The sequence below is a fragment of the Populus trichocarpa genome, chromosome 15, assembly GCF_000002775.5.
Source record: "Populus trichocarpa isolate Nisqually-1 chromosome 15, P.trichocarpa_v4.1, whole genome shotgun sequence".
Classification (NCBI taxonomy): domain Eukaryota; kingdom Viridiplantae; phylum Streptophyta; class Magnoliopsida; order Malpighiales; family Salicaceae; genus Populus; species Populus trichocarpa.
The window spans coordinates 9,775,855-9,791,627 of NC_037299.2; the positions used below are offsets into that span (position 1 = coordinate 9,775,855).

Consider the following 15,773-nt stretch of genomic DNA (forward strand, 5'->3'; position numbering starts at 1 on the left):
CAATCAACAAAATAATAAATAAATAACAAAGATTATATAGAGTAGTAGGAAGGAGAAGATAATGAATGACAAATTATCTGCTATTTCCAGCTTTTAAGTAAACGACATGCCAATCAAACTAGCGTGTTTGAGAGTATAGTTACGATGATTTTTTAAAATGTTTTTTATTCAGAAATATATCAAAATAATATTTTTTTAAAAAAAAATTATTTTTGATATTTTAAATTTTTTTTAAAAACGATTTTAAAATGCTAAAATAAACAGGGGTTTTAAGTAGAAGAAAAACTCGCAAAATGGTGAATATAATGGGGTAAAATTAAAAAAACAAAAAACATTATGGGTTGAATCGTAAAATCGGAGTAGTAGCAGCAAGCAACTCTTCTATCTATGCACTGACCAGGCAGAGAGGAGAAAGAAAGAGAAAGAGAAGAAAAAATGGCTTTCTTACTGAAGAATTGCTCCTCCTCCATTTCTTCACACCTCCGATCTAAATCTCAGGTCTTTTTTCTTATTTGATTTTGATTTTTATCTGTATTTCCGTTCTTTCCATGTCTATGAATTCATTTATTTATTATTGTACAGAAGACACAGGACGCCCTCTCTATTTCGCGTCGCGGATTCCATGTTGAACCTGGTCCTCGCGAGAAAGCTGTCTCTCTCTCTCTCTCTCTCTCTCTCTCTCTCTGACCCTCATTAATTATATTCCAATTTCCTTTATTATTTTGCTTAAGGGTTTTTCTTGTGTGTGTTTTTGACTTGGTGATATGCTGATATCTTCTTGTCTAAATCATAAACCTGTAATCTTGCTTCTCTCTTTCTTTTTTAATTATTCATATCTCAAATCATGATTTTGATAAAATTCTCGCTTTTTTAGCATTTTTGTTAGTAAAACCAGCCATTTTCTGTGTTTGTTGCTAAATGAAGCTTGGTTTGTTTTATCCATAAATTTAGAATTGGTAATTACAGAATGCGATCAGTCAAGTCGAGTAATTCTTGAGCTAAATATATTTATATATATAAATAACGGCCAATAAAGATTCGATAGTTTTTGGGATTAATCTTGTCTTTCCTATCATTTTGAACTAATTTCCAATAAGAGCCATAGGCATTGCCATGATGTACTTTGCACTTTTCGATATGATTTTGTTGGGAAAACTTCTAAAGTGCTTTTTCTGAAGAATTAAAACCTGCCCTTTTTCAATTTTTTCTCCTGAATTGCTAGAAAATACTCCCTTCATAATAAATTGTGTTTAAAGCGAACTAGCAAATACTTGAAACTTGGAATTGGGTTGCCAAAAGCAAGATTTTTTCTTGCAGATTCAGTCTGTGCAGCAGGTACAATTGGTTTGTTGCCCTGCCTGTTTCAAATAACCTGGTACAACCAACTGAGCCTTGCACTTTTGGTTTAAATTCCTGCACCGATCTGTAGTACTTGACAATTTTCTGCTCATGTGCCTGAGATCTCCCGTTAGTTCATATGTTGTAAGCCAATGTCTGTCATCCTCTCTTCCGCAGCAACTATATGTTCAAGTTTCTGCAGAAAATTTCAAGGATTTGTCAACTTTCTTCTAAAGGACAATATCACCACTACCCTCTCCGTAATTAATAATTTAGCAGCGATTCATGAAGAATTTCCTACAAGTTAATTGTCTTTCATTGATTTCAAATTCTCTCCACAATGTCTGCATTTTTAGAGACTACTTTTCTAATTATTGAAACTCAAAGTTTCCCACGCATGTATTACCTTTATAACACTAATTGTTCTTGGATTGTATTTGCTTGCCATTCTCTGAATTGTCCCCAATGCTCTAAGCATTCCCATTCTCAATTTCCCTTGTATTCTTTCTCCTATGTCATTGTCCATGATGAGCTGGTCTCTTTTCGAGATTGTTTTTTTGCATCTTCCATCCACCAAATTCCATAATTCTTATAGAACTCCAGTTTTCTTGATGCTTCCCTTTAATACCATTAATTTGATATGAGGAATATGTTAAAAAAGCACAGCAATTTGTGCAGGCATTGTGTAGGAACGCTTTTCATATTAAATTTGAATGAAGCAAGATGGATATAATGATCTCGCTAGTGGAACAGTAACAGTACAGAAACTAATGACTTGATATAGAAATTTTGTAAATTTTTGACAAATGCATTGCTGCTTGATATGTTAAACTGCTGCTCTTTACAGTCTGTTTTGAAACCTAATATCATGGTCTAGGGAAGAAAACTCATAGCCTAGGAAATGACAGAGTTGTGGAGGCATTGATACACTGCTGGATATGTGCAACTGGTGCTCTTTACAATCTGTTTTGATTTAAAACGTGATTTCATAGTCTAGGACTATTAAAGAGTCAGTAAAGCCAGAAAACTGTCTCCTGCAGTTCTCTAGACATGAAAATTACAAAGTAACCTCGTAAAAGACAATTCTACCTTGAAATAATCAATTGCTAAAAATAAGTGAATGTGTGATTACGGAGTTTCAGTTTTGAGTGGTTTGCTAAGTTGTTTACCTTACAGCTCTTGGCTGAAGACCCTGCTCTTAAGTGGTTCAAATCACATAAGAAGAGTGTGTGGAGACTCAAAAGAGCTGGAGATGTTCTGACTCTTGTTGTTGTAGCAGGTATGTTGTTGCCTTTCATACAAGTAGAAGAAAATTGCACATAGTTCTTAAAATTTTTTTTGGTAAAAAAGCCTTGGGATTGGTTAAACCTCATTATTAGTGGGTATAGAATTGGAAAAAATGAGAGTGTCAAACATTTTGCATGTAAATGTCATTGTTGTTAATTGGAATGATTATTAATTATCCAAAGAGCACATCTAGACAACGATTAAGATGATTTGAGCTTTTATTCGTGTTAGTGTATGTCTCCATATCATGATGACTGACTGTAATCTGATACACTAAAGACTCGCATTAGAGTCCTGTCATGCTGTCGTTGTTGTTGTTTTACTTGAACTTTCCAGTGCTTTGCTAGTGGATTTAGTTGGAAGCAGGCACTTTAATCAACGAAAAAAACTAACTTTTTCAGATTTTAATGATGGTATTGCTTAAAGTTAACCGGAGATCATGTGCACAGTGTATAGATTATCTCACCAGGAATTGCAATCTTATACTATGTTTTTGTTTCAGGATGTTGCTATGAAATTTATGTCAAAGCAGTGATGCGGGAAGAAGCTCGGAAAGAGGCAAAGAAAAGTGCATAATTGGGTGTACAGTGTCTGAGATTTCTGTTTCTGTCAAGCACATCAGATCCATTTGCAAAATTTTCAGTGTCCAATAAGTAGTAACTGCCATTTGTGATCAAATGCTTGCCCTCAAAAGCTTCGTTTTTTTGGGTTCTGTGCTATAAAGTTTGTCATTTTTTCATACCATGCCTATGGAAAAATCACCCTAGTGGTGCCTGTTTTTGGATCCCTTGGACATTTGAATGTACATCTGTTTTCTTCCATCCTTGTTGCCCTTGTTGAATGACCAAAGCACATACAATTGAAGGATTTACTTTAGTTTGGTTAAAATGATCCAATCATGTAGCTTTAATAGCTTTTTTTTCTCGGAGAGAAAATTCCATAAAAAATTTACTTGGTAAATAAAAGTGTAATTTTAAATTGAAGCTAATCCTTCATCTGGCACCATTAAACCGTGAACAAGAAGTCAAATTTCAGATATTTAAAAGATCTCGTTCTGGTATTTTGTTTGGTCAAACAAATGCACGAATTTAAAATGGCAATCCACAACAAAGCTATAGAATTTCAAGCATTCAAGTTTTATTGCTTGCGTACGAGCTTGAGCTGAATTTGTGCATATCGACGAATTTTATCAGACGAGTATTCATCGGAGCCGCAAGCTTGCTGGAAAGATAATCATTTCAACACTAGGGATTCTGGAATATCTGCTCCTCTATGCCTTGTAAACAGCAGCTTCTGTGGATTGTGTCAACAGGAACCATCAACAGGAATGCTAGATAATTGTGAAGAGCAGCCAAGAGAAGATTCATAATCAAATTAAAGTAATTTACCAAAGTTCGAATGGAGTGATTACCAAAGTCTTGAGCATCAGCCTGAAGGCAGAGTTGACAATAAGAAGCCAGAAATGAGAAAAAGAAACGAGGCATGCTAAAAGAAAACTGCAAAAGAAACTTGAGGTTACAAGAGAAGCGAGCCTTTCCAGTTTCAGATAGCTTCTCCTTTCCTATTGAGAACAAGCAGGGCAGTACAATTATAGTCTCCTATCAAGCACCCATGTTAGAGCATGCTCGGCCAGTAAACATCTTAGACGACATACCGGCACGGCACAGGCTGATACATATGACTGCTTTCAACTAGGGCACCTGCAAGATTGTTGCTTTCACAAGGGTCTCTTAAAAACCCAGAAAAAAAGTCTCAAGTTTTTTCCTAATTTTTAAAGATGAGCATTCTTGTAAGCAACATGCGAGAAGACGTCCTGTTTTTTCTCCCTCTCCATTTTCTAATGTTTAAGGAATTTAAACAAGTTAAGAGCACATCCTCTTACACAGCAAGGAGTATTTTGAAGGTATAAATTACAATCTACATGACAAAACTTAAAAGCAACATAAATTCTTACATGGCGGAGCCTTGAAGGGTCTACAGAAGAGAAAGGTAGGAAAAATCCTGCAAATTTCAGGAAGAATAAGTCAAATTACACTTCTTTTTCGTTATGTGGTTGAGGCAGCTATCTGATTTTAGTAACAAGTTTGCCATGTTTCAGATTCCTGCAAGCATGAGATCAACAAGAACAGGTAAAGCTCACAGCAAGCCTATAATTTAGACACCGCCTCATCTTATCACTCCAGAAAATAACCAAGGACTGCAAACTTTACACTGTCAAACGTACAATTATAGTAGGTAAAATGGTAAGAAACCAAAGAAGTCAAAAGGTTTTCTTAGAAAAAAGCTACTTTTGTTACTGAAATTCAGAAAGAGAGGAGGACTTGCTTCTGAATATTGAAGCAAGAGTAACTATGTATTCTTATCTGTTCCACACAAACACACACACACACATATATATAAGCAGACATAGCCTGGAAATCATAGCTAATCTACTTTCCACTTTGAACAATAACTTCTGAAGCTCATCAGCCGGAGAACAGCATAACAGGGAAAATGGATGGCAGAAGTCCTTCAAAACCCAAGTTCACAATTAGAATCAATGGAGGACCTAGTTCTAACACAAAGGATAGCCAATGACTGAACTAAGCAAGGTAAGCTACATGAATGGATCCCAAGGAACAGAGAATTTTTTTAAAAAAAAAACCTGAAGAAAAAGAAACTATCTATACACTTAAAGTTAGAAAATTAAAAAAAGGATGCTGTTTTACCTGCAGGTTCATGGATGAATCCAAAGCCTGATAGAGAAAGCATTCAATCAAGAACATAATTAGTTGAAATTGAATTTGGGAAATTAAGCATCTTATATATATTTTTTTCTTATTGCCTGTGCTGTGAGTTGTTGTCACTAACGTGGTCATGCAAGCACTAACAAGATTAACTCTAAATTCAAAGATGAAATGATAAATAATGGTCATCCTATTTTCCAGATTCTAGTATCACCTGCCCTTCTTTTGCAATTGTGTGCCAGCCCTAGCAAGGATCACCATATTGAAATGAAGTAAAATACCAGGGTTGATATAATACTCAGGGATCGAAGCAGCTTCCACAGATACTGAAAGGATGAAACAGCTAACTGATACTGAAGCAATACACAGAAGAATCAAGAAGTCAACTGAAGATTATCAGCAATTCTCACCAGCATTGCAAACCTCTTGGAATGTCCGCACAATTCAAGAAAAGCTCGTGCAAGAACTCCACTCTCCCTCGTTTCTTTGCGAAAGCAGACTTTATTTTTGGATCATTAAGGGAGGCAACATATATCCACTACGAGTTTAAGGGACTAATTAAGTAGTCAAATCCAAATTCAAACAAGAAAAATATAATGATTTGTGCATTATTAAGAGATAACAGTAAGAATTAAATAAGATAAATTCTTTAATTGTTAATAGAATTATTATTATTATTATTATTTTGAAGGAAAGTGTGTTTGCTAAAATTAACATGCGAACGACTTAAACTTAAAATTAGTATTGGTGATGTTCTTTTGAAAATTCCAAAAATTAAAAGAAAGCTGGTTCAAAGAACACCTTACCATGATAAGGTTGGTTGTTGGTAAATTTTTTTTTTTTTTAATTTTAAATTAATGTTTTTAATAGTTTTGTATCGATTTAATATGTTAATATTAAAATAAAATTTTAAAAATAAAAAATATTTTAATATATTTTTAAATAAAAAAATATTAATGCTGAACAATTCTTCTATGAATAAAAGTATAGTGCTAATCTTATAGGTTGATGGTTGAACAAAGTTTTGAAAAATTTTAAAATATTTTTGCTTTAAAATATTTTTAAATTAATTTAATATATTAATATTAAAAATAAAATTTTAAAAGTAAAAAAATATTTCAATGCCCTGTAAAGTAAAAAACAGGATATGTTCGAATCCATCTAGTGCTGAACTAGATTAGATTCTTGTAAGAATAAAATCACAGAGCTTCTCTTACAGTCGATGACTCAAGTCTAGTAGCTTGACACCTGTCGAAACGTAGGGCAATAATGTAATATAGTCAGCTACTTTGGTTTTAGAAAATGACCAAAATGCCGCCAACAAAGACGCCTTGCATTTTCTATTGCGTCTACGGTCTACTTGTAAATTAGTAATACGTATCTGTATTGTTAGGTTTCTCTCTTTTTAACTCTCTGGGCTGTGTAAATCGCGAACGCACACAGATTTTGGAACTCCTCTCCTCTTACCTTTTATCACCACCACCAATCATTTCGAAGGTTTTTGAGAAGAAGAAGAAGATCCATCAGAAAGATAGATAGATAGCTAGCTAGATATCATCTATCAATATCTATATCACCCGTTTATTTGACAAAGTAAAGTAATCATCGATGGCAACATTTGCAGGGACAACTCAGAAGTGTAAAGCATGTGATAAGACTGTGTACTTGGTGGATCAACTCACCGTTGATAACAAATTCTATCACAAGGCTTGTTTTAGATGCCACCACTGCAAGGGTACCCTCAAGGTTGATACCATCCTCCCTTTGTGTGTGTGTGTGTGTGTGTATCACAACTACATGCAGAAGTCTGCTCAAAGATACAGATATAATATTGACATCTCCTCTTTTACTGGATCATACATATTTATAGTCACCTTTTAGTTCAATTTCTTCACTTTTGTAGTACATTATTATAGAGAAGGTTGTGTAACTTGATGATTGTGTGCTTGCTTGTCGTGTCAAGATTAGATAATATACATGTCAACTGAAAGGATGTTTTTTTTTTTTTGGAAGCTGATTTGCTTTCCAACATGATTATCCCAACATATATTGCCATAGCTAGTACTCGAACAATAGAAATTTTCTTTTTTTGTTCTGGGGATCCAAGTAATTGAGATCATGATTTTGCATATGTATTCATCTTTCCTTTTTTTCAATTGGATGATCTATAGATGGGGTTTTTTAGACTCTTTGATATTAAATGCTGTTTGTCCTAGTTGGTTGATGTAGGTCCCTTTTTTTGGCCATGAAATTTATTTGTAGATCCTCAGTTTTTGAGCGGTGATTGGGTATCCCCACAGGTTGTCAAGGGAAGGAGAGGTGGGGTTGAGAGAGAGGTCACATTTTCAAATCTTTGTCAAGCAAACAATGACTTGTGGATGGGTTAAAAAGCAATTCTTCATTGCTTTTGTTTTCTGTCGGTCTATTTGATAGTTGGGAAGAGAAGAATGGAGTTTTGTTCATTTTCAAACCACATAGTTGATTCAACAATTTCTCAGATATCAAATTTAAAACAGCAAAATGGTAATTTTGCATATACAGAGGTGTCTATTTTTGTAGTTAATTTTATGGCAATATTACATCATAATATGGAGAACTTTATTAGATTACCAGGGAGAGATACATGCAGTTATTGTCATGGTACAGGGACACAGCAGGACCTCTAGAAGGTTGAGTAAATGCAAATTGTCTGTTTCTTTAGTCCTTGGAACGTGTGAATCATATTGTTTTCATATTGAACTTTGTTTCCTGGTTTAACTGAATGATTTAAGTTGATATATATATGCGACCTGCAGCATGAACACAGATAAGATAACCAACAGTGGCAGTTTTTTCTCATTTCCTTTTTTGCCATACTGATTGCTAGGTACCACCAGAACATGGTTTAACTAAATCAGCATGCAATTGGCAAATTTCATGGCAATTGAAGTGGGTGTGAATACATAGGGAAGAAAACTTACTGTAAAGGATTTCACCTCATCAATCAAGAAACATTGAAACTTATCTTTATTGGAAGCATATATGGATCATAATTGAGTTGCGTATTCATTCTCCAATCTCATGACTTTCTGAGTTACGTTTCTGCTTGTACCTCTGGGGGATGAACCTGGGCTTGTTCCCGAAATCAAAAGACATAGTATAGCCATATATGAAGTAATTGAGTGATGAAAAAAAGGTAATCAGAGATTGAAGAACTAACATATAGCAGAATAAGAATGTTGATAACTACACATACTTGGATTTTCTGGTCAAACTAGTGCGCATAGTAGCCATATGCAGAAACCTATTATAAAGATTTCGGGCAGCTTCGGGATTAGGTTCCTAAGAAAAAATGGTGCCCTTTTTCATTGTAAAACAGATATGAACTCGTGTTTTCTATGATGTTTTCTTCTTAATTGATCTAAACATGTTCCTTTTCACCATTGCAGTTGAGCAACTATTCATCATTTGAAGGTGTTTTATATTGCAAGCCTCACTTTGATCAACTTTTCAAGATGACAGGCAGCTTGGATAAAAGTTTTGAAGGTGAATACCAGTTATTAATTTTCCTGAAGCACATTACCCTGTGTAACATCCGCTTGTTCAATTTCATTCACGGGCTTTTATTTTCATCTCCCTTTCCTAGGCACTCCGAAAACTGTTAGAGGTGACCGGTCTGCCGATCAGGTATTGAAACTTCATTACAAGTTACAACCATTTCATATTTGATTATTAATCTTTAAAATGGTTATTAAGATGCTTCTTTTTGTGAATGAAACCGCACAGGTCCTTAGCAACAGCAAAGTTTCAAGTATGTTTGCTGGAACTCAGGAAAAATGTGTTGCTTGCAATAAAACTGTTTACCCACTCGAAAAGGTAAATGGGGTGGTTTAATAATAGTAATAATGCATGTTTTGATAGAATAAAATCATTTTTTCCCACTAGGGCTGGAAGATGTAAGGCATTAAATTAAGCAAATAAATCTGTTCAGATCATTGCAGCTGATGGCTTTGCTTGTTTTGCAGCATGTTTAAAACTAATGAAAATAGAAAGCTATGCTACCAAGGATGTCCAAGAACTTTAAGTTTTGGGCTTGAACACAAGTCATATATTTTTCTATTTTATCTCAAAATGTTTTCACAAATAGACATCTTTGCATCGCTTAGTTCTCCATTAATGCTCCAATTCAAGTCTGTGAGATCTCTACCCCATGTGTTTGTTTTCTAAGATTCTCAAATCTCAAGAGTGAATGTTTGATGTTGTGGAAAAAGAAAAATAGGGAACTATTCTTATAGTTTCTTGTCCCCAACTTTGTGCATCTTTCAGGTGGCAGTTGATGGGACATCTTATCATAAAGCTTGTTTCAGATGCGCTCATGGAGGCTGTGTCATCAGCCCCTCAAACTATGTAGCCCATGAGCATCGTCTGTATTGCAGGCACCATCATAATCAGCTCTTCAAGGAGAAGGGAAACTTCAGCCAATTCGGCAAACAAGAACATCTTACACCAGTGGATGAGACTGCAACTGCTGAATGATACTGTATAATTTTCTATAAACTATTGTGCGTGATAAGTACTCAGAGAGCTTTATTTCCATGTAGAGTCGGATGCAATTTGCTGAAGTGCATGAAAAGCAATAACAAGCTTGTAGTATGTTTTGAAGAAAACGTTATTCATTTTGGGAGTTCCAGCTTGTTGCTGTAACATTTTGAGTGTGAATTTCGAACTTATAATAAGCTGAGATGTGTTGAAAATAAATACAGAAAATACTATAATTTCTGTATTTATTTTCAAGCCGAAGCTTATTTCTATGGATGCAGTGTCTTGTTTGTAACTTTGCCTCTTTTTTTTTTTTAATCTGGAGTGCTAGTGTCGCTGGCTTGTTCAAATTCGTATACAATTCACATATCTAGAACGTTAAAAGCTATCCAATGTGCCTTATCTGAGATTCATGTTCATAACAATTAAATCAACCTCCTTTCATTTTTCATAACAATTAAATAATAGATTTGGATCGTGATTACAAAATCAGTCAGGGCGCAATGCCTAACGAATTACGTTGAAATTATTAGAAGCCTTAGTTTCATGACTGTCGTCGAATAATTTCTTACTGCTCTGCAAAAGATAAAGAGGTCATGCTAAGGCTAATAACTTGCAGCAAATTAATTAACAAAACAGGCTGTAGTTAAATCAGTGTTGCCACACTCATAAAACATGTTTTACAGTGTTTTGTGCCCTTTTTTTTTTTTTTTTAATTTCAACATTATTTTAGAAATTGTGATTTGTATTTTTTTTTTTATTTTTTGCTAGGTTATATATTGGTTTTATGGATTTAATTTTTTTTTATTTCAACTTTCAACATTATATTTACTAGAGGTGGGGTTTCATATATTTTTTTTTATATATATATAAAATTATCCTAATCTCAAAGCTTAAGTCACAGGTTTAACAAATTAACCCTGGTTGACCCGATTTATTTTTTTAGACCAATTTTTTAATTGATTTTTTTTCCTGATTTCATCATTTATTATTGGGTTGGTTAGAAACTAGGTTTTTTTTTTTTTCAATTTGCTTTATATGAGGTTATACTGATCTCCTGACATGGGTTACGGGTTTAGCAAGTTGACCTGAGTTAACTATGTTCATTTTGTTTGGGTCCGTTCTTATCGAATATTTTTAATTGGGTTTATAGTTTTTTTCAATTTTCTTTCAATAGGGTTATCCTGATCTCATAAATAGGATCGCAGGCTAACCGGATTAACCAGATTAGTATATACATGATCGTGAAATGCCCAGGTTTAATATAAATTGCAAGAAGAACAAATTAGATATTTAATATTCATATTATTTATACCATTGTAGACAACATTAAATCAATTAAACAAGAATTACTAAGTTACATAAAAAAATATTTGATCATTTTGATTATGAATCATATGAAACTTGTAAAGCTTGTTTATGGGATAAGATGACCAGAATACCCTTTACTAAAAGAGTGAAAGATCTAATGAATTATTAGATCTAATACATACAGATATATATGGAACAATAATGATTCATTCCATAAATAGATATACATGTTTCATCATTAATGACCATATTCAATATGGTCATGTGTATTTGATAAAACTTTGAATAATTTGAAAGCTTCAAAAAATTTAAAAATAAAATTCAAATTTAAATTGGAAAGGGTATTAAGATACTTTGATTAGATTTAGGTGATGAATACTTTAATCAAGATTTTCAAGATTATCAAAAAGAGAACGGAATTCTCTCATAATGGACATCTTCTGGAACGCCACAATATAATAGAGTTTTTTAAAGTAGAAATTGCACCCTAATTGATATAGTGTATTCCATGATGAGCTATACAAACCTTTCACTTCCTTTTAGGGTTATGCCTTGCAAACTACTACTTACCTCTTAAAAAAGGTTCCATCAAAATTTATTGATACGACTACATATAAGATATGGAATAGTAGGAGACCAATCTTATTGTACTTAAAGATTTGAGATATGACACTTATATTTGAAAAGCTATGAGTTAAGTCGAACAAATGTAATTTTATGGGATATCCAAAAGAAATTATTGGATATTATTTATATCATCTCGTTGAGCAAAAATATTAGTCTCAAAACATGCTATCTTTCTAGAGAATATTTTTCTTGAAAAGAGCAGTGAAAGGAAAATATAACTTGAAGAAGTTTAAAAACCACACACTGACATCCAAATAGAACTTAAACCTGAGGCAATAACATTGGATGCTCATCATAAAGCTCAAGAGACATAAGAACTCCACAGATCTGGTAGGACATATCATACACTAATGAAATATGAACTTCTCATAAAAGCTGAAAAATAACGAGTTGCTCATACTTAATGAGTCTACAAATTACATGGAACTAATATCTGATATTGATTCTAAAAAATGGCTCGAGATCATGAAATAAAGAATGAATTCCATGTGCACCAACCAAATATGGACCTTGGTTGATCTACCTAAAGGGATAAGACTTATTGGATGTAAGTGGGTCTTTGAGAGAAAAACTAACATGGATAACAATGTATAAATATATAAAGCTAGACTAGTTACCAAAGGTTACAAAGAAAGATAGATATGTTGACTTTGATGAAATCTTTTTGTTGGTAACTATGTTAAAATTCATAAGGATTTTGCTTGCTATAGTTGCATACCATGATTATGAGATTTGTCAAATAGATGTTAAAATTGTATTCCTAAATAGGAATGTTCAAAAAGATATGTATGTGACACAACTTGAAAGTTTTGAATCTAAGGAATTTTTCAATAAAGTATGTTAGCTATAAAAATCAATTTATGGACTTAAGCAATCTATAAGGAGTTGGGATACCTATTTTTTATGAGATAATCAAACAATTTTATTTTATAAAAAATATGAATGAGCCTTGTGTTTATAAAAAAAGCTTAGTGGGAGTAAAGCCATTTTCTTAATATTATATGTAGAAATCATATTATTAACAGGAAATGACATTTCTTTATTTTAGTTAGTAAAGATCTAGTTGTCCAAGAATTTTTCCATGAAGGATATGAGAGAAGCAACCTATGTATTAGAAGTAAAGATCTATAGAGATAGATATAAAAGGTTGCATGTATTGCTCCAATCCACATACCTAGACAAGATATTAAAACAATTTAGCATGAAAAAATTCAAAAGAGGATACTTATCTATTTCGTATAGGATACGAATATGTTTTCTAAAACACAAATTAAGAGAGATATGATTCCATATACTTTGGATATAAGATCCATAATGTATGCAATGTTATGTACAAGACCAGCTGTATCTTATGCTTTGAGCATAACGAGTAAATATCAATCTAATCTAGGTGAAAATCATTAAAAGATAGTTAAAAATACTCTTAAGTACTTGAGAAGAACTAAGAATGTTTTTCCGGTGCATGGAGAAGATGAACTAGTAGTTCATGGTTATTTGACTACTAGTTTTTAATAAGATATTGAAAATAAAAATTCTAAGCTGGTTATATTTTAATATAAATAACGGTGCTGAGTTGGAAGAGTTCTAAATAAAAGACCAAATAGATTCTACAACTAAAATTGGGTACATCTTTATGTTTGAGGGGGGGGAGTTGTTTAGATCAAGAAGTTCACCATTGAACTAAGTATGGTTCCTAACATTATTGATTTAGTAGCCTTATACTTGATAACAATGGAGCCATTACATAAGCACATGAACCAAATTCTAATCAATGATTTAAAAATGTACTTAGACAATTCTATTTTATTAGAGAATCATAGAAATAAAAGATGTAAAGATACAATAAGTACCTACTGAAAAGCATCTCATAGATCCTTTTATTAAACCATTAAGCTATTGTCCCAGTAAAAACATTATTATCAAGTGGAGTGATATGATATTTGATACATGAGTGATTGATTTTAGTGCATGTGAGAGATTGTTAGTGTATATACTTTTTATCCAATTGGTTGGTTACACGTGGAAATGACTTTGTTCATGTAAATATATTTAATTTATTAATAAAAATTTATTTATCTTTAATATTTATCAGATATTTGATTAATGAATATAATATTTGATTAACGAGTCTAGAGTGAAGATAAAATTTGTGGGATAAAAATATTTTGCAAAGAAAATTATAAAGTTGTTATAATTTATATGAGATTCATATTGCATCAAAACTTTATTCCTAAATATTCTTGGTCAATGCTCTATTAAGACTTAATATTAATTAGAGTTGTTAAAACTGATACATATTATATTTTTTTTATGAAAGAAAACAATTGTTCTCATAAGTTGAGATATAAGGGATACCTAAAACTAATATGTAAGTACTTGTCAGATAACATATACAACGAACTAACCTGCATAAGAATTCCATATAGAAAGATCACATGTGTTTGTGGAAAAACTCACATGATGGTTGTGTAAGTGATCTTTATATTTGAGATCACTAAGTCATCTTAAATAAGAAGTGTTGTGCTTTGATTTTGCTACACATTGTCCTAATCAAAGGTAACAAATAAGCAAATATAGGGTATAACAAGAGCTATATGAAGGTATTTGATCAATTAAGAGAGGAGTCTTCATCATAGGTGAATTAGAAAAAATGTTCTATATGTTCTCAAATACAATTGATTGTAAATTCTTATGTAAAGTAGAATGAGGTTTGAAAAGAGTTTTAAATCTTATTCAAATAATCAATGACTATGGTGTTGAGAACAAACATGATTTGACAGAGTAGACACACTTCATGCTATAATGTCTAAATCAAAACATTGTTGATGAAATGATAATAATTACACTGAGAAATTGGCCACTGAAAAGTTAAGTTAAGCCACATATGACTTTCCTAAAATTCGGAGGGACCATTACAGGTTGCTAGACATTGTATTTAATATTCAAATATAAATCAATCAATTGTTGAATTGATAATAAATTAATTTATTCAATTAATTTAATTTAATTTAATTTTATAATTATGATTTATATTTAGACCAACTTATTAGGGAACCTAATGAGTCACACACATTTAAACCATTGATCAGAAATTAAAATGGAATGATTAATCAAGTGTGACTTGGTTATAAATAAGTTGTAAAAATTGAGGACTATAATGTAATTTATACATGGAATTACAATTCTAGACCTAGAAAAATCAAGTAGGGACTTGATTGGATATATTTCTAAAATTATCCTGAAATCATATATGTGATATTATTCAGGAGGCAAGTTTATATTTATCATTTATAGGGTTTTCAGGTTTTCCTATAAATAGAATGTTATGTCTCTTATTTTCTATGTAATAAATTGTATAGTATAAAATACTTGAAAAACACAAAAAAAAAAAAAGAGCTAGCACTCAAAGACATAATAATCCCTATTTCCTAAAAAGGTTAGAGTTTCTCGTTGGTGGTTCGTGTGGAGTACTGTTAGAGGCTGGACACTTAGAAGACTTGTGGTGTGCAACAACCTGACCTTGAAGCAATTATTCAAAGACAAAAAGAACATCTGATATTCAAGTAATTTTCGTATAAACTCTAAACAACTCCAGATCGATCTAACAGGATCCTTGAGGCTCCTAATTTTTTTTTAAAATTACCGTTTTCACTGCGTGTATGCGTTTTGAAAAACTCAACACTCTATACTCTGCAATATGCTCCGGGAGAAGATTACTTTTTCAAACGTATAATCATTGTATCAGTAATAGTTTATGCTAGAAAGTTTCTGTGTTATTTTCTCCAAGCAAATAAGATGGTGAAACTAGTCATGCCTTTTCCAAATGATAGAATAATCATAAACTCTTAACAGCAATATATCAACAATCCCCTATACTATTTATTATCATCTCTCCTTGTAATTATAATTGAATATTTTTTTTTATTTCAACCATCAAAATATCTTCGAATCAATTTTTGCATATCA

General features: G+C 32.3%; 2 protein-coding genes and 1 long non-coding RNA gene across 8 annotated transcripts; 2 read left to right on the top strand and 1 right to left on the bottom strand.

Moving 5' to 3' along the window:
• Positions 1–325: 325 nt before the first annotated feature.
• On the top strand, positions 326–3,446 carry LOC18109388 (succinate dehydrogenase subunit 7B, mitochondrial). Its single transcript, XM_006387603.3, has 4 exons — positions 326–498; positions 583–651; positions 2,515–2,617; positions 3,128–3,446. The coding sequence occupies exons 1-4, from the start codon at positions 436–438 to the stop codon at positions 3,199–3,201; spliced, it is 309 nt and encodes a 102-aa protein (XP_006387665.3). The 5' UTR covers positions 326–435; the 3' UTR covers positions 3,202–3,446.
• A 239-nt stretch (positions 3,447–3,685) lies between these two features.
• LOC112324247 (uncharacterized) lies at positions 3,686–6,184 on the bottom strand. 6 transcript variants are annotated; one of them, XR_008057516.1, is made up of 4 exons: positions 5,762–6,184; positions 5,566–5,677; positions 5,334–5,360; positions 3,686–4,727 (listed from the first exon to the last, which is right to left on the bottom strand). It is a non-coding gene; the product is annotated as an uncharacterized LOC112324247 (long non-coding RNA). The 6 variants fall into 6 exon arrangements; XR_008057513.1 differs by having other exon boundaries at positions 3,686–4,626; positions 5,566–6,184; XR_008057515.1 differs by having other exon boundaries at positions 5,566–6,184.
• A 513-nt stretch (positions 6,185–6,697) lies between these two features.
• Positions 6,698–10,164, top strand: LOC7453753 (LIM domain-containing protein WLIM1). Its single transcript, XM_002321535.4, has 5 exons — positions 6,698–7,097; positions 8,780–8,876; positions 8,977–9,017; positions 9,117–9,206; positions 9,657–10,164. The coding sequence occupies exons 1-5, from the start codon at positions 6,960–6,962 to the stop codon at positions 9,864–9,866; spliced, it is 576 nt and encodes a 191-aa protein (XP_002321571.3). The 5' UTR covers positions 6,698–6,959; the 3' UTR covers positions 9,867–10,164.
• The last annotated feature ends 5,609 nt before the right edge of the window (positions 10,165–15,773 follow it).